Source organism: Manis javanica, chromosome 9 (genome assembly GCF_040802235.1).
Source record: "Manis javanica isolate MJ-LG chromosome 9, MJ_LKY, whole genome shotgun sequence".
NCBI lineage: Eukaryota > Metazoa > Chordata > Mammalia > Pholidota > Manidae > Manis > Manis javanica.
In genome coordinates this window covers 100,124,939-100,149,513 of record NC_133164.1, presented here as the reverse complement: position 1 = coordinate 100,149,513, position 24,575 = coordinate 100,124,939, and the positions used below count along the sequence as shown (strand labels likewise).

At 44.3% G+C, this 24,575-nt stretch overlaps 1 protein-coding gene and 1 long non-coding RNA gene across 8 annotated transcripts in view; one reads left to right on the top strand and one right to left on the bottom strand.

The window, feature by feature from the left end:
• Nucleotides 1-1,343: 1,343 nt before the first annotated feature.
• Nucleotides 1,344-24,429, bottom strand: LOC108407526 (urea transporter 1). 7 transcript variants are annotated; one of them, XM_037017005.2, is made up of 11 exons: nt 24,308-24,429; nt 20,983-21,038; nt 18,866-19,023; nt 15,779-15,935; nt 15,057-15,246; nt 12,603-12,731; nt 11,545-11,737; nt 8,900-9,047; nt 8,599-8,733; nt 5,062-5,111; nt 1,344-3,431 (listed from the first exon to the last, which is right to left on the bottom strand). In XM_037017005.2, exons 3-11 carry the CDS (start codon nt 19,010-19,012, stop codon nt 3,255-3,257), a joined length of 1,326 nt encoding a protein of 441 aa, XP_036872900.2. In that variant the 5' UTR covers nt 19,013-19,023; nt 20,983-21,038; nt 24,308-24,429; the 3' UTR covers nt 1,344-3,254. The 7 variants fall into 7 exon arrangements, with proteins under 7 accessions (XP_036872900.2, XP_017532410.2, XP_073069078.1 ...); XM_017676921.3 differs by lacking the exon at nt 24,308-24,429 and adding an exon at nt 21,726-21,935; XM_073212977.1 differs by lacking the exon at nt 24,308-24,429 and adding an exon at nt 20,560-20,697.
• Nucleotides 23,571-24,575, top strand: part of LOC140843436 (uncharacterized) — a 92,036-nt gene continuing 91,031 nt past the window's right edge. The window contains exon 1 of the long non-coding RNA XR_012121208.1: nt 23,571-24,243. This is a non-coding gene — a long non-coding RNA (uncharacterized lncRNA). The remainder of the gene's footprint in view (nt 24,244-24,575) is intronic.

The window sequence follows — 24,575 nt, the reverse complement described above, 5'->3', positions numbered from 1 at the left end:
GGCTGCCGTCCCCAGTGCTGAAGACCCCCTGCCTATGTTTGCCTCCATCTCCTGAGCTGGAGTGGTTGACTTGTTACCCTATCAGGTGTAAGCTTGCTTTAGTTATGCTAACACCTACTTGGTTAATACTTAGTAAGGTTAAGGTCAGACCTGGGAGCTTTCTTTTCTTTTAGATAATGTTACAGATGTCTGCTCTAATCTATTACATGTATTTTATAATTCAATTTTAAGAGGTGTGAAAGCAGACTATTACAGGACTTTTATTCACTTCTTTAAAAGTCTATTCTTTAGACTTGTTGGTTTAGATTCTTTCAGGATCTGCACTGTTGATTGTTTTAGCAAATGGAACTGTAATCTTGAAGCTACAAGCTTTCTAATGATCTGGGGAGTTGTGGAGGCAGGTTCAGAAAGGAGATTTAACTCTAAAGACTAAAGTCTTTTGGAAGGAAGTTGTTAGATAAGAGGGAAGGCTGACAACATTCATACTCATAAAACCTTGTTCTGTAACTTAACAACCTCAAAAATAATATTGCAAAGCTGTCTGTAAGGAGCCCCCTTTGGAAGTTCCTGATCTGCCACAGAACTTTAACCTTCCATTTCAACATATTTCACGCTAATCAGGTGACATGGGTAACAAGGATATTGGAACCTATAACTCCTAAAAGTATATAGTGTTTGGGGTCTTTAGCAGAAGAGCCTTAAAACCTTTTCTCTGTTTTCTACCTCAGAAGACCACAGGGGACATTTAATGACCAGATCACTCTTGTAAATTTATTATCTTGAAACAATAAGTAGAAGTGATTTTGTTTTGACAGAAGGCGCTCCTGTGGGGCCAGTCCATTGTGGCCTCTTTTTGTTTCCTGTTTGGGTTGTTTTTGAAACTTGTTGGAATAAATTTCATGTTTCCTTTCAAATATGCTCACTGTGGATGAGAGGAGGTGGAGGAGAAGTGCTTCAGGTGGCAGAGACCAGCAGGGGAGCTGCACCCACAGGAGATGGCATTCAGAGAAGTAGCTGTGCTAGAAGGCTGATCCCTTGGGCAGGTGGTGGCCCAGGGCCGTCTGGGAATGCGGGGAGCTGCTCTTGGGGTATTCGCCTCAGAGTGTTAGGACCATGACCTGAACATCTGTAACAGTCCTCAGTAATCCATTCTCATTCCTGAGAGGGGAGAACAACGGGTAGCTGAGAGGATACCCAAGGGGATGGGCTCATAAACTGAAACTGAACACAGTTTGCCTAACTACATCTGGTGCTATTACCAAGAAAGGAATAAGGATTTTAGCTCTTCAAAATATAAGCAGTTATAAGGCATATATGACTTCTAAACAAAATTTACACAAAACTGAGCTGTGAGTATAATTTATTCGTATTCTTACATGGAGATTTGTTATACAGACAATAGGAAAGAATACTAGTGCTTGCTAAGAAAACAAATAAAATACTCAATTTTAGAATAATACTTAGTAACAAAAATAGCTTGAGAAAACTAATGCCATTTAAATTAGACAACGTACAAAGGCTTTTAAATGTTCCTATTTACAAGTCTGTGTGAGTGCAGGAGAGCAGGTGTAATTAGCCCCCTAGGCTCCATTCTGAAGAGCCATTTGGAGGCCCCGGGTTCCGCCATCCCAGGCTCTTCCCGCCTGGTAAGCCTTGGGTTGTCTTGGTGTTCTGTCTCCCTCTCCACCTGCACTCAACTCTTATTTCACAAATTCCCTAATGAGGGAGATTTCAGTTCAAACACTGAAGTTTTAGTTTTTCCACAGGAATACACACGACAGCTGCAAATTCATGGTTTCAAAAGGCTTTAGTCACAGGGTTTTCAAAATTGGAACAATGTTTTCCTGAGTAAAGGAAGATGTGAACTTCTCCCTAAAATATTTGTAGACTTACTTCCCTTCTATTTATTCATTCATCAAACTATGTATTTTACACTGAGCACTGCAAACCCAAGAGGAGAAAACCTTTAGGCTTTAGAGTCCCACAGTGTCACTTCCTGAATCTGCAAAAATCCTGAATGGAGACATTCTGAGGTGGAAGGTCATGAACATAACTTTCCATCACCATCTTCAGCATGTTTGGTTACAGGATCTTTGTAGGACTGGTAACTTGTTAATTAACAACAAACAAATAGAAACCCCAGGAGAATCCTTTACCTGTATTTCCTTTTGGTAGTTCAAATATCGTTGGTTTTTGAGTGAGAATATTGTGAGTGTTCAGAAAATAACGAATTTATTCTTAAAGTAAGAAATTCAACAACTTCTTAATACCTAGAAGCAATTTGACCTTAACTGTTAGTCAGTCTTTATAACATCTAAGACATCCTCTAATGAACTGAAGACATGGCTTTCTAGGACCCTCAGGTGTTAATGGTTTGATTCTGTGCATTTGTGGCATTTACAGAATTAATTTGAGGATTCAAGTAAAAATAACTATGCTGAGTATTTTATAAAAACATAACTTTTCTTTAATATGTAGGAATTGGTTAAGCCAGGAGCTTCCCCTTATTTTACCTCACTGAAAACAAATCCATTCATAAGAGATAATAAACTCTACATTAACAAATTCTTTGTAACATCCAAGAAAAGTGAGAATATGGAATAATTTGGCTTGATAGAATCCTTTTCTCCTGAAGCTCCGTCAGCCTGAGAAAAACACTACCATCTATAAGAGAATGGCACAGACATGGGCAACATTGAGGCGGGCCTGCTGAGGAGCCCATGAGCCAGAGCCGTGATCAGCTGGCACCCTTACAGTGCTTGCTGTGCCTGTTGTGTGTAACTTGCATTGATTTTAAACAAGTCAAACTGCTTATCTGAGAATTCTGCATTGATTTTGATTTTGCGACCATGAATTCCATTCACTTAAGGCTTAGTTGGTTTACAGAGCTTAATTTTTAATATTGTTAACATCATGTAGCCAACTAAACACCAAGAATATCAGTAAGTATCAATAGTTTGCTCTGGTCTGACTGCCTCTTCCGTTGGAGCATTTTGGCTTTACAATATATCACAGTGTTAGTGCCAAGGCCCCACTAGAGATTACAGTTCATAGACGGAGCATGTCATCTGGACATGTCACTCGCATGTTTGAGAACGTTCCTGGAATCTAAAAGAAAAATACAAAATGAGCGTAAGGACAGATCACTGAGGCGTTAGTACAAAAGTTGTTACTAGTGAAAAATAACAGTTTGCTGAGACACTGGCAGTCAGTCAGAAATGACTCGCGACCATGGCTGTGGATGGGAGCTGCTCTCACAAAGGGCTTTCCACCATTCCTTTTTTCTTGGCTTGCAGGTAGAATATGCGGTTTTCTTCAGGATAAGTGACTTTACTGAGGGGCATCCGGTAGATGTTGGGGTTATTCGTGGCCAGCAAGAGGAACAGCAGTGTGGCCAAGCAGAAGGGCCATGTGCAAGACGGCAATCCGGCCTGAGGAAGAAGAGACAAGCCACACACTCACTGGAGATCCTGTCGCGGAGCTGCTTGCACAGCGTACCACCCTTCTCTCTGTTCTTATTCAGCCCAGGGGGACACATCACTAGGGCGTTGCTCTGGACTCTGCTTATGCCCACAAAGGCAGAGTCTAAGATCTCAGGCTATTTAGCAGTGAGATCCCTAATGGTCAGTTATATCTCTATCTTATATATCTTTCCTTTCCTATCCTACATTCAGACTTCCTACATCATCTGTGCAAAGACGATGCCTGGCACACAGAGATGACACTTAGCAAACCACCAATGGCTCCTAACCATTCATCACATATGCATTTTTTGATTAGCTCAGCCCATGGCAACCTCTCTCCTCTTGACTTCCACCCAGACTAGGTAGTGGACTCTATTTGCTTTACTTCTTTTTATTCCATCTCTCAAACAGACTCTAAGCTTCTTGAGGGTAAGTCCCTTTGTGCTGTCCATGGCAACTTATGCAATTCTGAGCACACGCCATGTACTTGGTTAGGTCTGGCCCTATGCATGGACCCCTGGGGTGTGATGGTGCTCAGACCCGACTGCACATCAGAATTCTCTGGAAGAGTTGAAACAAATGTACATGCATAAGCATCATACAAGATCCTAGGCACAGGGCTTCAGGATCCGTATTTTTCAAAATCTCCCTCACTTATGCTGTTTTGTAGCCTGCCCAATCCTGGCCCATGGACCAATGTCTGTGAACCTTTGTTGGGATGGGAAGGGCCCCATTGTTCTAATATTCTCCCCATCATGCCCATAGTGGGGCTCTGGCTTTCTGCCATAAAGATATTATGTTTTCAGAAAGAACCTTCCGAGATGAACTCTATGTGCTTTTGATTGTGTGACCCATTAGCAGCCATGACCACATCAGCATGGAATGAGGTATCAGAAACTAGCCTTGTATCATCTGCCATGGAGGGTGACGAAGAGAGAAAAAATTCAGGACAGGGGGAAATGGAGGACCCTCAAACAGTTGGGGATACTGAGTCCTGAGGGGATGGGAAGGAGAAGGTCAATGGGCAGGGCAGTGCTAAAAGGAAGGACAAGGATTTTGCCTGTTAAATAATTCAGTCAGGACATGGGTCTGAATATTCCGATTAATCAGTGGGGATTTAAAAAAAGACAAGGTATATGAGATGTTACTGACTTGATTAAAAAAAAGAAAAATAACCATCTGGGTCTTTGACCAATTATCCTTTCCTCCATTTCCTGACTTCTCAACTACTACATAGTCCTGGCTTTCTGTTTGAGTGAAAGAAAAGGTCCTTCGGAAGACACGATATCCTTAAGGGGGAAAGTCAACTTGACACTCTGAGTATGAACTTGATAATATGTTATGCAGCCTAAGTTCCACTTCTTTAAATCAAGCAATCTGATATTTTCAGCAAGCCTGGCAGTTGTAGTTTGGACTAAAATTTACTGTGATGCAGGAAGTTGAGTGAGGATGGGCAGGTCCAGGAGATGGAAAGTGGTGGCTCTCACAGTCATGGACCTGCCCCAGGGCACTCCCCAGGTGGACTTCAGGGGGGTTTACTTATCACTGAAAACTGACCGAACATGCTGATGAGAAAGTGAGATGAAAGCAAACTCACCACAGCCATCAGGTTGGACATGCTGACTGCGAGGTAGGCAGTGAACAGGGCTGCAGAGAAAGAGCAGAGAACAACACTTGGTAAGTGGCAGGGTTCTGGGGAGCCGAGGGAGAGAAAAGGCCCTTGAGTGCAGAAGGGAAGGCTGCATGGATTTCAGCTCTTCATAGACAATGTGCATCCCAACAGACCACCCTGTCCTCCTATGACCACCGAGCCATGAAAAAGAAATACAAATGCACCTACAGTTTGCATTCATAAAACAACGCAGCAGAGGAATCCCCTGGCCACGCAGTTTCCGCCTTAGAGGCGGGGCGGGCAGCATTGCCTGGCTCTGCCAGATTTTCTCAAGTCCTCTTCCTGATAAAGCCGTTGAACTAATAAAAGAGCAGCTCTGTGATAAATGTCTGTTATTTATTTACATTGGCTGACAAGGTTAGTCTTTTGTTTGGCAGTGCCAGGGTGATATGGAAAGTTAAAATTTGCTTTGGTGTTTTACATGGGAGGTTTGCTTTATAAGGGGGGCTGGGGGTCTGTCTCAAAGCTATGTCTAGAGAGGAAAAAGACAGATGGTACCCAGTGTGGATGGAACAGGCACTCTCACCCACCGGCGGGGGCTGGGGAAATTGGTTTGGCCTTTGTGGAAGTGAACTTGGCATCTTTTGAAATTCAAATTGCCAGAGCTGGGATTTTGGTATCAGAGTCTGGACTTTTGAGTAGTTCAATATATACTGCCTCTACTGTTACGCTACACCAGAAAAGAAAATCTGATCTAGCTACAGGAAAGTAGGTGAGATAGGCAGAAAAACGGCCCCGAAGACATCCACACCCTCATTCCCAGAACCTGTGACGATGTCTCAAGGGATTTGCAGCTGTGATTAAATTAAAGATCTTGAAATTATCCTGGATTATTTATGTGAACCCAGTGTAGTCACAGGGTCCTCAAAAGAGGAGGCAAAAAAGTTATATCTAGGGAGTAGGATGGAGTATTTTCACCTTCTGCTTTATACTCCCCGATATGGGTGGAACTTTTGTGTTTCATCTTGAGCAATGAGCCTGTAAGAGAGAAAGTAAGGAAGGTATCCCTGCTTTGGAGAGGCTCACGTGCACACATCTTTGGCTTCATCCCTTTCCGTGGTCTGCCAAGCCTCATCAACAGTTCCTGGGCTGGAAACAGCTCTTGTTTCAGCTGTAGGACTTGCTCAGGTGTCCTTGTGCTGGCCCGGACCTCCCTCTCTGCCAGCTAGAATGCCTCTTCTCAATTTTTAGGACTTGCAGAAAAGTCTTCTCCAGGAGGTGCTTCCCGATGACCCTGAGCTGTGCCATCCCCCCAGGGGGTGCTGTGCCACGGGTGTCGCCTTGTTCCGCTCCAACCACCCCCTGGACTCCCATGGGCTCTCCCTCACTCACCCGGCTTCTGCCCTCGCCTGTAACACTCTTTGCTCAGGAACCACCTCTGACCTGATGCTTTTAAAACCCTAGCTCTTCCTTGTGTTGTCTGTGTTGTATCATGAGTGTTTAATATGTATCTTCTCCTACTACCAATACAGAAAAATAAAGGTATTCACCCCAAATAAAGGTCTGAAACCTCAGACTCATCTCAGAATAAAGATGCTAACCCCACTGAGCCCAGGTGGCCACACAATCTGTCTGTAGTTTTCTTTGCCTGAAGTTTGTGAACACATAAGGGAAAATGAGCAAAAAGTTTTGACAGGGCTATTCGGTGAAATAGCTGTGCAGCTTATAAAGAAATTGACAAAATGGCTTGTGGATGGCAATACCACAGCAAGCAGAGTTTTGTTAGCCTTGCTACAGGATCAGAAAATGACCACTGAATGAGGCCTTAGAAATTCTTGGTCCTACCCCACCTCCTGCCCAGTGCAGGAATCCATTCTAAATTCTGTCTGACCCATGACCTGCTGTTTTATTTTATTAAAAAAATTTTTTTTTTGGTTTTACTGGAAGTATAAGTGACACACAATATTATATTAGTTTAATTTGTATAACGTAGTAATTCAACCTTTGCATACATTTTGAAATGCTCACCTTGGAAGTCTAGTTACCATTTGTCACCGCACAAGGTTAACACACTGCTGACTATAGTGACTGTGCTGTACATCACATCCTTATGACTTCTTCATTTTATAAGTGGAAGCTTGTGTTTCTTGATCCCCTTCACCCATTTTACTCCGCATTTCCTCAACTTTCTTCCCCTCTGGCAAACACCAATGTGTTCTCTGTATCTATGAGTCTGGGTTTTTCTGTTTGTTTTTTGATTATACATGTGAGATCATATAGTATTTGTCTTTCTCTGTCTCACTTATTTCACTTAACATAACACCGCCAGGTCCATTCATGTTGTTGCAAATGGCAGAATATTCTTCATTTTTATGGCTGAGAAGTATTCCACTGTGTATATACGTGTGTATATATTTATATGGTCCACCATTTAATAGCAGCCTGGATACCTTGGATTGATTACTCTGGTGATAAACTGACTCTAGACAAATATTTCCATAAGGTTAGAAATAATTCTGCCCATTCCATTATCCTACCACCCCTTTGTCTCCAGGGAGAGTCATCCCCTTCACTCTAGCACATTCTCTTAGATACTTTTACTTGTATTGAATTAGACACCACAGGCTCTGGGTGAAAAAGCCTCCCCTTACAATGGCCTGGGACACCCATTAGCTTTTCAAGTCCAAATCACATAAGATCTGTTTTTACCCAAAGGCCTGAAGGCCGCTAAAGGGAAGCAGAGTAGTACAGTGGGTGTAACTATGGAGCTGTCAGCAAATGCGGGTTCTGGGTCTGCATTCAGCCCTAACTGGATGCCCTTCAGCACATCACTTTCTCTCTCCGGCCTCAGACCCCACGAGTTGGTGTGGAGATGCCCAGAACCCCTTCTAGCTGTGAGAGGCTGAGTCTGGCTAGAGCACGGGGGTTAGAAAGGATTAACACAGCAGCTCTCAAAATGTGGTCCACAGACCGAGAGCGCCAGTGCCATCCAGACCTGGGCAGACCCTCCCCTACCTCTAGCGATGAATCAGGGGCCAGAGGTGGGGCCCAGCGGTTTCTGTGTCTTAATAAGTCTTCCAAGTGAGGCCGATGCACACCCAGGTTTGAGAACAGCTGGGTTAATGTGCTTCTCAAAGGGTCACGTGTAATCCTACTGATTCGCCAGGGGGAATGGCTCTGTATTTAGCCTGAATTATTTCTTATTAGTTTCTTGGGTCAAACGATTAGCATGAAAACACAGGACAAGTCCAGGTTCTATGCCCCAACATATCTGTAAAATGGTTACTATGACTCAACTGGATGTGCTGTCTTCACAATAACTAATGAGACTTCACTCGGTGACCAGTGAGACCTGGTTCGCACAAGCACCAGGCAGACTGCACTTCTCCCAGGAGGGGATGTCACACACTCAGAGGGCAGAGGTCCTGACTGGAGCCCCAGTCCTAGTTTCTCACACAGTCCTTTTTTACAGTTTGTCTTCGATCTCAAGCAACCTTTCCCTCAGAGGCCCGGGATACTCACAGCAGGCGAGAGCCAGGAGGTGGGTTTGCCAGGTGAGCGCCATGAACATTCCCCCAATGGCAATACAGGCCAGAGAGCTGTTGAAACCCCAGAGTCCAGAGTAGATGTCCTCAAACGGAGCTGAAAGACTGAGTCCTATTAGGTAAGACAGGATGGGTCAGGCTGTGGATTGAAGTCCAGATGCTCTGGAAGGAGTCTGGGGGTGGGGGAAGCAGCTCCCTCTGGTCCCCTAGAAGCAGAAAGGCCTGGAGTGCAGGGGGCAGAGGAGTGCTCTGTCTTTGGTCATGAGGGTTTTGCTTACCGGCTGCAATGCCCAGCAAGGACCCGATGGCAGCATGCAGGCACATGAGCGGGGAGAAGAGTAGGATGGCACAGAGGAAGATGCCCCCTGTCCATGGATTGTCACAGCCAAACATCTGACCAATACCCACAGGCAGGGATTTCAGTAACTGCAAAAATGATTTAGAAAATGAGGCTGTTGAAAGAACTGACCAGAAACGCACAGGACACCCACAAAGTCATGTTAGATTGAGCATATCTTATCTTTATGGTCAGTGTTACTAATTTTTAAAATCTTCTCTTTACAGATAAATCTCCTTTGTTCTTCTGCTTTATCCTCAGAGGCACCCAGCCCTTCCCTGGTGCAGGCCAAGCCCTTCCCTGGTGAGACCCCTTCACCCCCGGGCGCTGCCTTTGCCCCGACACTCGGCTTTGGTTGCTGATAAGCACAGGGCGGTGTCACTACCCTCATGGTGAGGTTGGCTGCACCACCTGATGAGGATGGCAGAGACCACAGCTTACACTTCTGTGGCTTTCAACTGTCCATCAGCTCTGAGGCTAGTACATCAATGTCTCCCTAGGGTCAGTAGTAATATCATTATTCCCACACAACTTGGTGGTTAATGCTAAGGCCAGAGACCTGAAATCGAGTTATGTTACCCACAAATCAGAAGCAATTATCAGCAAGCTCATGAACCAAGACCATACTTACACTTCTGTTGTTAACAAAAACATGTATTAATTTAAGCCAAGATACCCTTAGCTTATTCCAATTATCAACAACTGTCAGTTCTCAAAACACAAGAATGCATGTAAACATCAGAATTCTACTTTCTGGCTGAGGCTTGAATTCAGCTAATGTGTTCACAGAATGGCAGTTCTCAGAAAGGTACAGGGTTTGATTCATGCCAGCAAATGATAATTCTTTATAACAACACCATTGGTGTGGCCAGGATGGCATTAGCTGTGTTCCCTTTTGACCAAGCCATTTACGGAAAGATGCCTTCCCCACCTCCCGTCTCCCCCACTCCCTTCTTCTCTAGGTCATAGGTGTATCTTTTGGCAAGGGAGGCAGTGCCTCTGATACAGGGAGGCCCTGTTTTGGCAGGAGGAGATGTCCTTCCCCTTCATGCATTAGGCTGGGTCTAATGCTGGCTGCAAACATTGGTCTGGTGCCTGCTCAGGGCACAGGACCATACTGTGGGTTTGATTATATTCTAAGATGGGCCCTCAATTCTTCCAGCCCTGCTGGATCTTCAAGTCTACACAAGAGCATTTCCTGTTTCTTGTAGAACAGGACACTTGACACAGGCAAAGACTGCTTAGGATTTTATGTCAGAACTGGACAGCAGAACTATCCCCCAGGTAGCCAAGGACAGGAGCATGAGATTGGGGATAAATGTGCCGATGCTGGGGTAGTAGTTCAGGGTGAGAAGAATGAGACCCCACTCTCCCAGCTCAGCACCACCCAATAAACCTTTCCATGATGATGGAATATTCTGTATCTGCGCTGTCCAATGCAGGTGGCTATTGAGCACCTGAAATGTGGCTAGGGAGGTAAGGAACTAAATTTTAAATTAAGTTAATTGTAATTAATTTTGCATTTAAATTGAAAGAGCTACAGGGGCTAATAGCTAAACTGGCCAGTGAGGTTTTAGGTAGATCAATTAATATCATTTTACAACATTATTTTTCATGGGTAGTTGTAATACATTTTTGGTTTTCGGTCTGAGTTCCTTCCAAGTGCTCCCAGTCATTTTCTGGTCAAGTAGCTGAAGAAGAGTTTCCTTGAGCTCCTCATGTTTTGCTCACTCAGCAAAGAGGATCACAAAAGGGGGTCCACAGCCTGAAGGTGGGGAAGCCAGTCTTCTGCACGTCAAAAAAAGGTAAGGCTTCTTTGGTGTTCTTCTGATTTCAAATGTTTTCTTATTTTGAATAATCAAGAAACCTTAAAAAGATTTATTAAATAAACACAAATAGGAAGAGTTGGAATTTGACTTGGTTTAGCCAGGATTTTTAAAATGGTGCTCTCTTTATGCACATCTGTAAAGAGGTACATAGCATATGTCCTATGACAGTCCTCAAACTGGCCCACATCACTATTATTTGATGAGCTTGTTAATACAGTTTCCTAGGCTAAACCCCCAGAGATTATGATTTAGGGAGTGTGAGATGGAGCTTTTGGTATCTAAAAAACAATGATTCTGACCTACCAAAACGTGAGAAACTTGAATTATTGTACGTATTCTGAGATCTACCATGAGAAGAACAGAATAAAGAGGTTCTGTAATGGGATCTAACAGTAAGTTCATTTGATTGGAGGAGGCAGGTCATGGAGGGCTTAACCCTGGGCTGGAGGCTGGCCCCCATCATACCCACCCACCCAAGGACCAAGTTGGAAACAGGGTGTCTGATTTCTAATGGATCTGGACTGTAGATTTAGCACTGCAGATTTTAAGAGGGGAAAAGTTAGCTTTGACCAAATAGTCACTTTAAAAAGCCCTTAGAGCCCAAAACTTTGTAGTAGAACATATGCATTAGATGGCAAGATGAAGGCAGAAGCTGGAGTCTCTAGAAGGTTCTGATGCCATGAACAATTACCCACAAGGACCCTGGGCATCTTCCAGAGCCAGGTGGGTGCAGATGTGAGAAGATAGTGTATCTCACCTGTAGAGCATTGAGGTCAGTCCAGGTGACATTGGGAACCGAGGTTACAGGTGTGAACAATTTGGCTGGAAAGAACGGATTGTAATGCCCTGTGGCCGAAATGTACATTGACAATGCCATGTTGAAGGGCAGAGTGAAGACAGGGAGGTCCCATTTGTGGAAGACGGAGTTCAATGCGCTTGAGAAAACTGGACTAGAAACAACAACAGAACATAATGAAGAATATGGTGTGAAGAGCCAGGCTGACAGGCCGAATCACTTTGCTCATCAGCAGGTATGTTCCTGAGGTGCTGGGCTGGCAAACTTTTCCCAGGATAAAAACCCCAAGCACACCTGGGATAAATCCTGTTCAAGAATAATGCTTGCATAAAGTCCACAATCAATTCTTAGCTTATTTGGCTTTGAGAAAACGATACTCTGGGGTTTCTCACAGTGAGTTATAAAATCCAGGTTTTAAAGATAGTTGTGAAGTATGTAAGACATACGAAATATAACACTATCTACATGGTTACAGCTCCCTGTGCACACTATGTGACCATACGCCCCTCCCTCCCAACGAGAGGCAACCACAGGTTATTCAGTGAATGTGCAGGTTTAGGGACCCGCTGTTGCAGGGAGTGGTTCTCAAAGCACTTTGATTGTACTTTAGAACCCCCTGGGAGCCTTTCAAACTGCCAATTCTCAGGCAACACCCCATTTCAATTGCCACAGAATCTTGTGGCAGGGAGTGGTGAGGTGTGTGTGGAGAGCCCTATGCATCCATGTATTTTAATGCTTTCTGTTTCCAATAGACATAACTTGAATCTAAATTTTAAAAAAATTATTTTTCTAAAAACTGCATTACATAACATAAAACTTACAATTTTAACCATTTTAAAGTGTGTGGTTCAGTGGCATTAAGTACATTGGCATTATTGTACAACCATCAAGGCCATCTGTTCACAGAATATTTTTCATCTTGCAAAAACTAGAACTCTGTACCCATTAAAACATAATTCCCCATTCCCTCCTCCTGCAATTTTTTTTAAAAGGCATTTTGAAAACCAGATACGACTCACCAAGTCATGGACATAGCAGATACAGGGAGTAGCAGCCACCAGAAGTAGTTTCCCTTGTCTGAAAGCACAGCCATGAGTATGCCCACCAGGGTGGCATTGTAGCCCTGGAGCCCTGCTGCGATCGCGGACCTGTGGGCAAGAGGCACAGCATGGATTTGCACATAAATGAGACTTGTAACTTACAGATCTTACTTACATTAAATAATGAGATTATTCTGAGAAATTTAATTCAAAGTCTATAGCCACCAAATACTAGTAAAAACATGAAAGAATAAGATATACAGAGACAAAATACAGATGTGCATATGGGACAACGCCCGGCAGAGGCATCATAGTTTATGGTAGAATTCTAGCATCTAGGGCAGGAAAGGGGAAATCAGCAAGGCAACCCGTTCTGCTTCCTTTAGGCCTTTCCTTTGGAAAGTTGTTATTTCTTTTAAATCACTAAAGTCCTCTGACTTGAACAGAACTTTTACATGAAACCATTTCCTAAGTCCGATTGTCTTGGTGAGAGATGTAAGACTGTTGAAATGTAAATTTACTTTCATAGTGTCTGTGACCTTATGAACATTAATCTTCCAGCACAGCATACATTTTAATCTTCCTGGAGTTCCATTTTGTTGTCTCCAATGCACACTTCCAAGTCATTGCAAAGAAAAACAATTACTTTTGTTTTACTTTGCATTTAATTATGTGCATATTTTGTATCTAATCCTTTCTTGCATCCCTTTTAGCTTCTCAACACTTAACCTTACTTCTAAAGGTTGTCTTATAGGTAGGGTTCTACTCCTGGCCAAAATGGTTCTCATTTCATTATTTGGAACCATAGCCCCATGTAAGCAGCAGAATGATTTCCACAGAATAAGCCCCAAGGCTGACAAGCCCAACCCTCCAGTGCTCTGAGGGGTGGCAACATCTGGTACCACGAAGGGCCAACATTCAAGGATGAAGTCTGAGGGGGTCTGCGGTGTGAAGATGGTGAAGTGAGTGGGTGAGGTTGAGTGCAGGGCTGAGTGGGAGGTGATGCAGACAGTGAGCCACACTGCAGGGGGCACCGAGTGGTGGGAGAGCTTTAACTGGTGCAGGAGTCACCAGGGTAACAGCAAGACGATGTCACGTGACATTCACCTGGGTGAGAGCATTGGAGGGGGGGCCTCCCTGCTCCAAAGTGCTTTGTTTTCCTTAACTAATCCTCTGGGACATGTGGGAGAGGATGTGATTTATACTGGGTTAGTCCAGGAAGTGATACTGCCCTCCAAAACTGGGACTATACATGACAGTGGAGAGCTATGCAAAAACTTCTCTTCTCTACAACTGACTTTGAATTTAAAGCCTGAGTTTGGTCAACAAAAAATTAATTGCAATGCCTACAAGCTGTGGAATGCCAATGTTAAAGCAACAGGAAGATGTATTCACTTAAAACAGAGGATTGCCATTTTAATACGGTCCTTTAGGACTGAGGAAAGTAAAAGAGATTTGAAAACTATCACATGTAAGCATTACTTGTTTTCTAAATAACACCTGATAAGGAAAATGGGTCAACTTTCATGGGAGCAAAACAGTGAAGGAATATTTGATATGGCACACATTGGACCACACCTCCAAACTGGACAGGCTGTTTCTTGACGTGCATTGGAATAGGATTTAACCTAAGAAACAAAATCACCCTCTACAGAGAACTCAAACTCCTCGGACCTGTTGGGAAAGTGGAGAATTTTCTGACTCTTTCCTGAGAAGCTCCTTAGGGCGATTTACAGTGTTACATGAGCTTAGTTGCATAATGGCCATCTACTGGTGATTATGCATCGCTCCTAAAGGAGTGACTAGTCAGGAGCCCTCCAGTCCTCTGCTGGGAGTCAATAATGGCCATCTACTGGTGATTATGCATCGCTCCTAAAGGAATGACTAGTTAGGAGCTGTCCAGTCCTCTGCTGGGAGTCAGCTCATCACTTCTTCAATGACACGTCAATTTCTAAAGTACACACTGTTTTTAATCTAACACATAGTTCAGACGACATACTAACACTTCCTAAGTCAGAGCTTGATAACTTGGAATTTATGGCTGTTCATCATTCCAGAAGCTCAGCTAACCTTTGCACTGTCTATGAAGAATACATTTGCTAAACTAAGCCTGGAAACCAGATATAATAGGATCAGTGGGGTTTTTAAGCCACTAAGACCTAGTCATGAACTCATACCTATTTTTGCCCCAACAAAATGCTGTGGATAAATACTTGATCAATCATTAAAGAAGAATGATTAAATGAATGATCAAAGAAGAGATAAAGGCTATAAATGATTCCCTGACCTCTGACTAAAGGCAAATACAGAGTACTGCGGAGTAAAGGTGGTTTCTTTTGGCAAGGGAGGGGCTTTATCAGTGCTGCCCAAAGTCACCGGCTGGCTCCCATGTTCCCAAAAGTGCCTAGAGCAGGCCCGGATGGCTGTGCCTACCTGTCCTGACTGAGCAACAGGGCCGTCAGGGTGGACACCACTGTTCCCACACAGCCACTGAGAGCCCACCAGGGGTTCTGGACCAGGAGTCCCACCAGAATCAGGATTCCGCTGATAGGGTTGCTGACGAACACCACTTGGGATAGGCCACGAAGAACCCAGTCGACGAACTGGAGCACCTGTGGTTTGTCTGGAAGAGATGAGATTTGCTGGGCTAAGGAGGCAGCCAGGCAAATGGTGCTCCTTTACAAGTCCAAGGCTCACCTTCTGATGAAGAGGAAACTAATTTTTGATACTCCTTAGAGCTTTTTCCCACTGAACCCTTTCCCCTTCAGTGGCACCCGGATCCTTGAAAGCACCAGTTTCTCTTTATGCTCAATCCACACTGTCCTTCCCAGTGCACTTATTCACAATATTCAGAGGAATATACTTTTAAGCCAAAGGAATGAATTTCCAATAGTAAAATTTCAGCTTTTAAGTACTGAAATTACAAGACAGACCCAGGTGCCTTCCTTTAATATGAGCAGGGCCCAGGCCATGACCACTATCTCCATAAAGAAATTTGAAGAGCTTTGCAGGTTAGGAGATAAGAATTTAAAAAACAGAGAGTAAAGAGATAGATCGATGGTAGAAGAATATAACTAAAGAAATGAGCAGAACCAGCAAACCATTTTCCCCAAAGCCACTTCTCCCATCCCTCCAAGGGATGGAAACATAAATACCTTTAATCCAGTTGGCAAATTCTCTCATATCCCCGGTCACATAGCCGAGGGCCTTGGGGAAGCACCTTCTCCCTCGACATGGTGAAACCTGATTCTCACCCTGGTCCAGCTTAACCATAGTGGGGCTGTCCTCCATGGCTGTCTCTTCCTCCGACTCCTTGCGGAAAGAACAGAGCTCATAAATATCCTAGTGCAGAGAGCTTCAGATTGGGTTTGGTCACAGTAGCCACAGAGGAAGAGTTTAAAAGCGCTTCATCTGGACCCACAGGACTAAGAAAGTACCATTTCCCTCTTGAAATATTGTCACAGAGATTATTACCCAAACCCAAATCCTATATGAATTTTGTCATCACTGTGTCTAATGCTACCATGAGAAGGTTCTGGTCTTTAATTTCATAGGGCTCAGTTTCTAGTTCAACAAATATTTGTTGAGCATCTACATCTTGTATTCAAAAAGTCTAGTGGAAAAGACTGAAAAATAGTCAATTATAACATAACAAATTAAACAATAATATAGAAAGAGCTAAGATCAAGTACTTAAACTTCATGCCTCCAATTAAAGGAGACAGACATTAGGTCACACAATGGACTCACTAATGCTGACCAATCAGCTACTTTCTAAGACTAGCAGTGTTTTTAAATTAAATTTTTACATTACAAAAAATGGTTTTGTTTTTAAAAGCTTGTGTTTTGACACAGTCTAAGAAAACTTCCTCATGCACACTCTCTAAGTCAGAGATGGTTTTGACTATGTCCTCACATCGAGCAATGGCCTCAGATTTTCTTTATTTTTGGAATTTGTTATTTAAATGTTTAAAAACAGGTAAGAATAATATTCCACAAAGGTATAGCAACTGGGAAAGGTGGAAGTGGACCAAGCTTTTGAAAGCCAGAGTTGTAATCTAAGAATTGCACACATAAGGACGTACAGGGCATGAGTAGAGCAAGTACGCCTCGGGAAACTACCAACAATATAACCGTGACTTGTGTTCCCCAAGAGACCCTTCACTTCTCATGGCAGACGTGTAAGAGGAAGGCACCAACATTACCCAAATGGCATCCTGCAGACACAAATGAAGGTTTCCTGGTGTTGATGGTAGATACCAAAGAAGAATATCAGTGATGTAAGCCCAGAGGTCAGTAAGGGGAGGAAGACACCTTGACAGTGCGAGAAAAGCTGAGGGCGCAGCCAGGTAAGTGTGAAGCGGGAAGCAACAACCCCATCAGACTCCGGAGGGCACACATGTGGAGCGTGGAAACCACAGGCACGTAAGACATGACCAAGGAAATACCCAAAACCCACGCAGATAAACCAGCTCGTCTTCTCCTGAGGCCAGGCTGTGAATAAGGGGTTCTCACGGCTATTCTGGGCCCCATCATTGTTTCATTTGCCATAGCCTTTAACAGATAATAAAGCTATTAACAGATGATAAAGCTATGCCTTTATAGTTTTGAGTTTTTGCAATCCTAACTTGAGTTTTGCCTTCTACTAATCCCAGTATGGAAATCAATGTGGGAGACTGATTTTTTTATTGAGTAACAGTTACACTTTGATTGGATTATTTCACTGCCCAACTAACCATCCTGCTTTTAAACAATGGCCAACCATTAATCATTACAAAAATTAGAAGCTATTGATGCGAGGAATTCTAGATAGACCAAGCTCATTTTGTCTTGGCAAAATAGTGTTATCACTAGCATTTATTGAGACTGCCAGTGAACCTCTGCATTAAGAAATTCTTATATTGAAAAGTGCTGGAGGCCAGGAACCCAAACTAAGTTTATATGGAGAACAGCTGGCCCCATAGTTAAACATGTAAAACTGTTCAAATTATTAAGTGATTATGATAAATCACCTTTTGTTTCATAACCTACGTGATGGCTATTATTTATTTTCACATACTTCCTTTAAATCTCATAATTGAAAATATTGCTCAGCAAGCCCCTTCCTCAGCTAGGTGACCCATTTTCAAAGCCCTACCAACTTATGAGAGGCACCAAGCTTCAGCCCAGGCAACATGAAGCTCGAATACAACTGTCTTGAGTTTCTGTAACTGAGTAGATGAGGTCCCACAGGGGCAACATGGAATGAAAACATTATAGGGGCATTTTCCGTCAACTACAGAAACCATTAGGTATCTGGGACATTCCAGGGTGAACAAATCATGTTCTCAAAATTTCCAGCATTATATTTATTTATTTTAGAGGCTTTAAAAATATACCAACACCTCAGAGATTTTGGAGATACAGATAGAAAACCTGATATTATCATGGGCCAAACATGATTGAGAACCTGAATGGCCTGAGTTCCCTGCTGAGCCACCCAAAGTTAAATAAAGACTAAACTATTTTTTCCTGAACCAACAGCCCAACATATAGAAAGCTTATTGTGATTTGCCTTCTCCAGTATCCACATACTGGGATGGCTTGTAGGGCTACCAAATCCTAGAGAGAGGGGTCTTCTCATGAGCAGAGCAGATGGATGATGCCATTGCCAACCAGCCAGGAGCCTTTTGGGGGGAACTGCTGTGTACTTTTGGAGCCCCTGAGAGTCCTGGCTTCTTGCTCTGGAACTCAGGCGTGAGAACTGGTTCTGAGAAGCCAGCGACTTGTAGTTTGCCCTAGAATTTTATTCCACCAGACTCTGCATTTCTTAAGGGAACTTTAAGAATCCACACATCCTGATCCTGAAGGGGATGCAAGGCTGTGGGGCAGGGACCTCTACTATTGCTCAAACTTCTCAAATTTACTAAGTTAGCTGTTAAATGTCAGCTAAAAAGACAGTAAAAGAAAATAAAAGGAAGAAACTCTCATAAGATAGAAGCAGGATAAGTTAAAAACCCAGACTACTTTTTCCAAGCTTTTCCATGGTTATCAAAATTCTGCAGCTCAATGGCTGGTGTCTAAACCGAGATGAGTGCCGTGTGACTTTCTGGACCCAGACCCAGGCATCCAGCTCAGCCTAAGCCGTACTGCCCTGCAGAGCGTGAGGACCCTACTTCCCAGGCTCTGCAGAAAAGACACAGCAGAGCTTGGCGCGCAGGCGCTGAGGTTCCCAGAGACGGAGGCTGCACGAGGGAGGCATACCTGTTCTGGCGGCCCGCCGGCCAGGGCCAGGGTTAGCGGGGGGACGCCTCTGTGCGCTGCCTCACCAGCTTTATTTCCAAAAGGGTCTGTCCAAAGTGGACCAGGACGGGCGTCATCAGCGCCGCCAATCAAAGTCTGTCCATTCATCCTTCCTTTCTCTCCATACATGACAAAGGGCAAAAATACATGAATCAGCAGCAGGACGAGCCCTGGCTCTGAGGAGCCCATGAAATTCGAGAGAGGTGGGGGCGGGGAGCACATCCAGTGGGTTCCTGGGGAGGGGAGATGTGGCCCCAGGCAGAGACCTCCAGCGGAGAAGGCAGACTTCTCCATCCAGAGCTCCATCAGCAAAGGGAGACAATGAGCTGACTCCAGACAGAGAATGTTCATTTTAAAGCAGAGGAAAAAGTGGTGGAGACCATCTGCGCGGAGACCCCCACTTGGACTTTGTGCTGCTGCTGTTTCTCCACTAGCAGGAGGCTGGAAGATTTGGAGCCTGTTTCAAAGGCCCCGGGGCGGATGCCGGGCCAACTGCTAGGGACCTCTTGGGGACCAACACCAAGGCAACCATTTCCCTCATCCTGTTCTTCACAAGTTAGAAGTCGAGGCACGATGTGGGCTCCGTGTTCTGTAATGAGGCACCAGCCACACTTGCAGTGCCCAACAAAAGCCCAGGCTAAGAGACTGCTAATAGCACTTTTTCTTGTGTCTGAATGAGAATTGCTAAATATTGGACATCCCCTTGTCAATAAACAATTCTTAGTGGAATTCAACACCTGTGGCTGCTTTTTGTAAACTTTTTTTTAATTTAAACTTTCATTGTATCCAAGGAAATCATTCTTTCTTCAGAAGTCCCGGAGAAATTGTATGTATGGTATTTCTTTTTTCTTCCCCTTTTATTTAATTTTTACTTTCTTTTACTAGCTTGATTTGAAAATCCAAAGTTGTGAGAAATATTACTGACTTGTCTTAAGAAAAAAATCATGTGTGTGTGTGTGTGTGTGTTTATCCATATACTACCTGGTTAATTAAGTACCAGACAAATGTGTCTGAAGGTTGCATTATGTATGTTTTTGTTTGACAAAGAACAGAATTAAGAAAGTCAGTGGTAGGACTCTCATCTTATACATTGTTAAAAAAAAAAAAGAAAAGCAAGCAAGAAAGAGACAAGCAGGGCTTCTCACATTTCCTTAGCCTGAGTGTTTACCCCTTCTGCCCCTGTGTGGTTCCTGCCTTTCCCCCACCAACAAAATCACACACAACATTTTCTTGGAGCCAAGAGACAGAAACATTTGAGAGGTGGGGTTTTAGAGGGCACATAGTTCAAGCCATTTTATAGAAGAGAAAAGAGAAAACTGAGGTCCCGAGTGGGGACCATTCAAGGTCACTCAGCAGAGACAGTCTTATGAAACCGATAAGCCCTGCTGGTTCTTTGTCTTTCAGTCTGGAACCAGGCACATTAATGCCACCCAAGGCTCTATTCAAGTCAAGCAACAGTGAAGGAGCAGCCTTGGAATGCTGGGGTTCTGCAGTGGGGGTTAGGGCTCGGGGATGTGGTAGACACAGCCTGTCCTCATGGCTGCCTTGAAATAACCTTGAGGCTGGAGGTGAACAGCAACAAAGCGCCCTGCCATCCCAGCTTCACCCCATGCCCTGGCTGGGCACAGTGCCTCCTCTGACAAATAAACATGTACCTGTGCCTCACAAGTGAGCCTCCTCTCTGGTATCACTGACACATCCACAAGGCCTTTCTGGTCTGACGTTAACATCCCCAAAATACTCTGGAAGCGGATCCAGCAAAAGGCAGAAAGCACTTTTCATAGCCCAGATCACTAACAGAGAGAAGCAGTACTCATCTTTCTAATAGAAGGTAATATCAAAATTTCAATTCAACCAATATCCCTATTTTATCATACAAAATAAAACTCATTCCACTGTCAGCATCTATTAGAAATTTGTGCAGTTGGAGACACTGAACGTCTCCACGTTTTTATGACTCAAGGATCACTTTTAAAAGTAATACAAAATTTGGATATAGATATAGAAGAAAGCACTTAAACATTCATGCTCAAATATAATAAGCAGACTTTCACCATTAACATTTATTTGGTACTTACAAAAATCTTTATTTTGGGTCTTTTCTGACTGTAAGTGGTGGAAGGTGTTCAGTTTTCTTTAAACATGTAATCAGAAACAAAGAAAATGTTGTCAGCTATTCCTGTCTCCTGATTAAAACACTCTCTCCTTGGAACGCACCACACCTAGGAGCCCTGAGGTCTGAATTCCACACCAGAGCATGGAGCTGAAAGGAAGCTGAAGTGGCTTCGGTGTGGCCAACTGGTTCTCCTGATGGAAATCAAAGACATTCCCTTCGGCATGACAGCACAGCACATGCAGACAGGTCAATAAAACCATAATTCATAATTGGAAAGGGCCATTCCCAGTACCCCACTTTTTTTTTGAGTCATATTGATACATCTCCACCTTTACTTATTTCAAGAACATAACTTGAAACTCCTAGGCAGCATTGATGAACTCAGAGGCATTTAGCACATCAAGTGGACTCCTTGAGCAACCCCTCACCCACAGTGAGTTCTGATGCTGCTCACACCCTGTTTCAGAAATCATGAACAAAGACATTGCTTTCAAACTCCCGGGAAGAAGCCTGTGGCTCTGGTAAATTGCTTTTTAGTCTACCAGAACTCTGAATTGCTGCTTCTACTCAGTTCTGACCGACTGAACCGTATTTCTCCATTTCAAAAAAAGAAAAGGAGAAAGGAGCAAAAATGAGAGAGGACTAAGAAGACAAATCCCTAACAAGGAGCAGTTGGAAATGAATATAAATGAGGAGGGTACTCACACTCCTGCTGGCTCCTGGTGGCAGAAGGCACTGGCTGATAAAACCTTGCTGAGCCCTATTAAAAGGGAGGGTGCATAGGAGGAGATAGTGCTAGGAGGGAGGCACCGAACTCAGAACCCCACTCTGCATATCTGCACGGGCTTTCTCCTCCCACCCCAGACCCCAGTGCCAAAGCAGGCGAGGAACTGGTCCCCAGCCTGCGCCTCACGTCTGTCTGTCTGTCTCTCTTCCCCTCCCTCCCTTCCCCTCTTTCTCTCTCTCTCCCTTTCTCCCTCCCTCTCTGTTCTCGAGAGGGTGCCAACAGCTTTGCCTCCTCTGCACGCTGCTGTCCTGAAGTATTACCCAGCAGTCATCACACAAGGTCATCCTTTTCCTCTCCGTGGGGTTTCTTTTAGCTCCTACCCTCTCCCTGCAATATTTTGGGGAAGACTTGTAACTGGAAAAAGTCAACACAGTGTCACTTAAAACTAAAAGCCAAGGGGTAAATTGCTTCACAGTGGCCTCTGGTGCCTAGCGACGGGGCGGGGTTTTCTCTTAGCCTTGACACACAGCCTCTGCACCGGCGTGAGAATCCAGCCAGGAGCTGCAGGACGTGGTGGAGGGTGCGGAGGACAGGGGCACACCGGCTGCTTTCTGGAAACTAACCTGCCCTTTCCCCACAGTGAGGAGGATACAAAATATAAATGTTTCCCTGGAATGTTCTTTCCAGGTGAGAATCTCAGGACAAACTCTGCCCGTCCTTTAAAAGTCAGGAGGCAAACATTCCATAAAGGAAAAGAAAATTCGAGTGAAGGATCTATTTCTAACCCTTTGTTCTTGAATTTCTATTTTGTGGCTTGTTCTTTGATGGAAGAAATCTAACTAACTCAGGTGCACTTCTAGGAGAACAGAATTAAAAAAACAAAAAAAGAAAGAAAGAAAGACAACCAAGCACAGCCGGCCGAAAGCTGGGCAGATTGTCACGGCCTCTCAGATGGGCCTCCTGCCCGCCTGGCTGAGCTGATAGCCCTTGTCCATGGTCAGCAAGGCATGGTGACTCTCTGGCTCCCCCCACTGGACACCCGCCAAACCACAGGGCTCCTTGTCCTCTTGGCGACCCCTTCCTTCTGGGTCCCCCTGCAGCTCAGGGTGTGTGTGTGTGTCTGGGCCCTGGGAGAGAGACCGACCATATTTCCATGTGCATGATTACAGTATTCAAGTTCAGGCAAATCTCCCTCCAGTACTTTTTTTCCTGGTAAAATAAGGAGAAAATAAACTCCTAGGGTTAACTTGAAGGAGAAATAAGAATCACAACAGAATAGACTGAGCGCCTGGTATGGGAATCAAAGGAATCACACTCGTGTCTCCATGAGTTCTTTGTGCCAATGGGATATAATCCCCCTCAGTAATAATAATGATAAGAATTACACAAACAGCTGAGCATTCACTCTATGTGCTGGGCACTATGCTAAGCACTTCATACACTTGAGTCATTTAACCATCACGAAAATCCTATGAGGTGTGAAAATAAGAAAAAAACAAGTGAGTTCTGCCTTTCCCTAAATCCAGCTGTCTCGGAAAACACTATGGATGCTGTCAGGCTAACTGAGGCCCAAACGAAATGGAACTGGACAGTCACATATTGGCCAGAGGCTACCCACGTATTCTGTGTCCTTGGAGGAGTCACAAAATGAAGTCTATTATCCGAAGCGGTGCCAGTCCCTGAAGTGGTCCTGCCACGGCTGCCGAGCTGGGAAATCAACCAATCAGCTTCAGCTTGCATCGGCCAATCAGGACTACACAGGCTTGCGTCCCTCATTTAAATAACGGACCTGTGTGGGGATCTGAACAGAAACTTTTGCTCTAATAACAACCCCTTCTCCTTGTTTCCTTGTGGTGTGTTTTTGGTTCATAGCCAAGAGCTGTGCCTCCCTGTTTGCAAACATTTTTTTAGCATTAAGTTCTCAATTTCCCTGTTGTACGGAGAGATTTGTTAACAGAGGTAAATACCATTATCCCTATTTTCCAGATGAGGAAGGTAAGGCTCACAAAATTTAGATAACTTGTCCCATGTCTAATACCAAAGCTGGTTCTTTGATGTGCTTGAGCACCATCCAATGTTTCCAACTTATGCCCATTGTTTGCCTTTCATTAATTCACTGATTAACTTAGGGAGCTCAACTGTCAACATGTATTTATAGACTTCATCCTGAACACACCTCCACACAGCACCCAGGCAGCCGCCTGCCTCAGTGGGTGGGCCTGGTCAGGGGCTGAGGGGATGGATTGAGTCTCTCGACTTCCTGGCAGACCCACCTCCTCCTTGCACCACCCCCTGGCCTCTCCCCATCCTTGTAAAGACACACCTGAAGCTTTGCTCACAAAATACAGCCTGGCTGTGTGGTATGAACAAGGTGGCGCAGGTAGGATTCTAAGTCAGACAGACCTGAGTTTTGTTCTTAGCTTTGTCCTTCGCTGACTGTTTCACCTTATGGATGTTACCATCTCTGAACCTCAGATCTCTCCCTGTAAATTGGGGGTAAGTTTACTTCCATTATAAGGTTGTGATGAAATCTGGCAATAATGTATGAAAAGCTCTTTACCTGACACGTGGAGGTGCCACCATTTGGATGTCTGCCCTTCTCAGTCAGGGATGGTTGGTTCTTGACGGCTCCCAGAAGGGTCCCTCCTTGCAGCTGGAACCAGGGGAAAAGCTTCTTCCTGGCTTCAACATCAGAGAGGGGGTAGTTGGGAGCCCAGAAACAACTATTCAGCAAGAACCCTGGGCTGGGTTGGTGGCTGATGAGGCTCACCGAGTTTTTATACCGTGAGACCCCAAGATGCCAGGGTGCTTTTGCCTAGTTGCTGTGG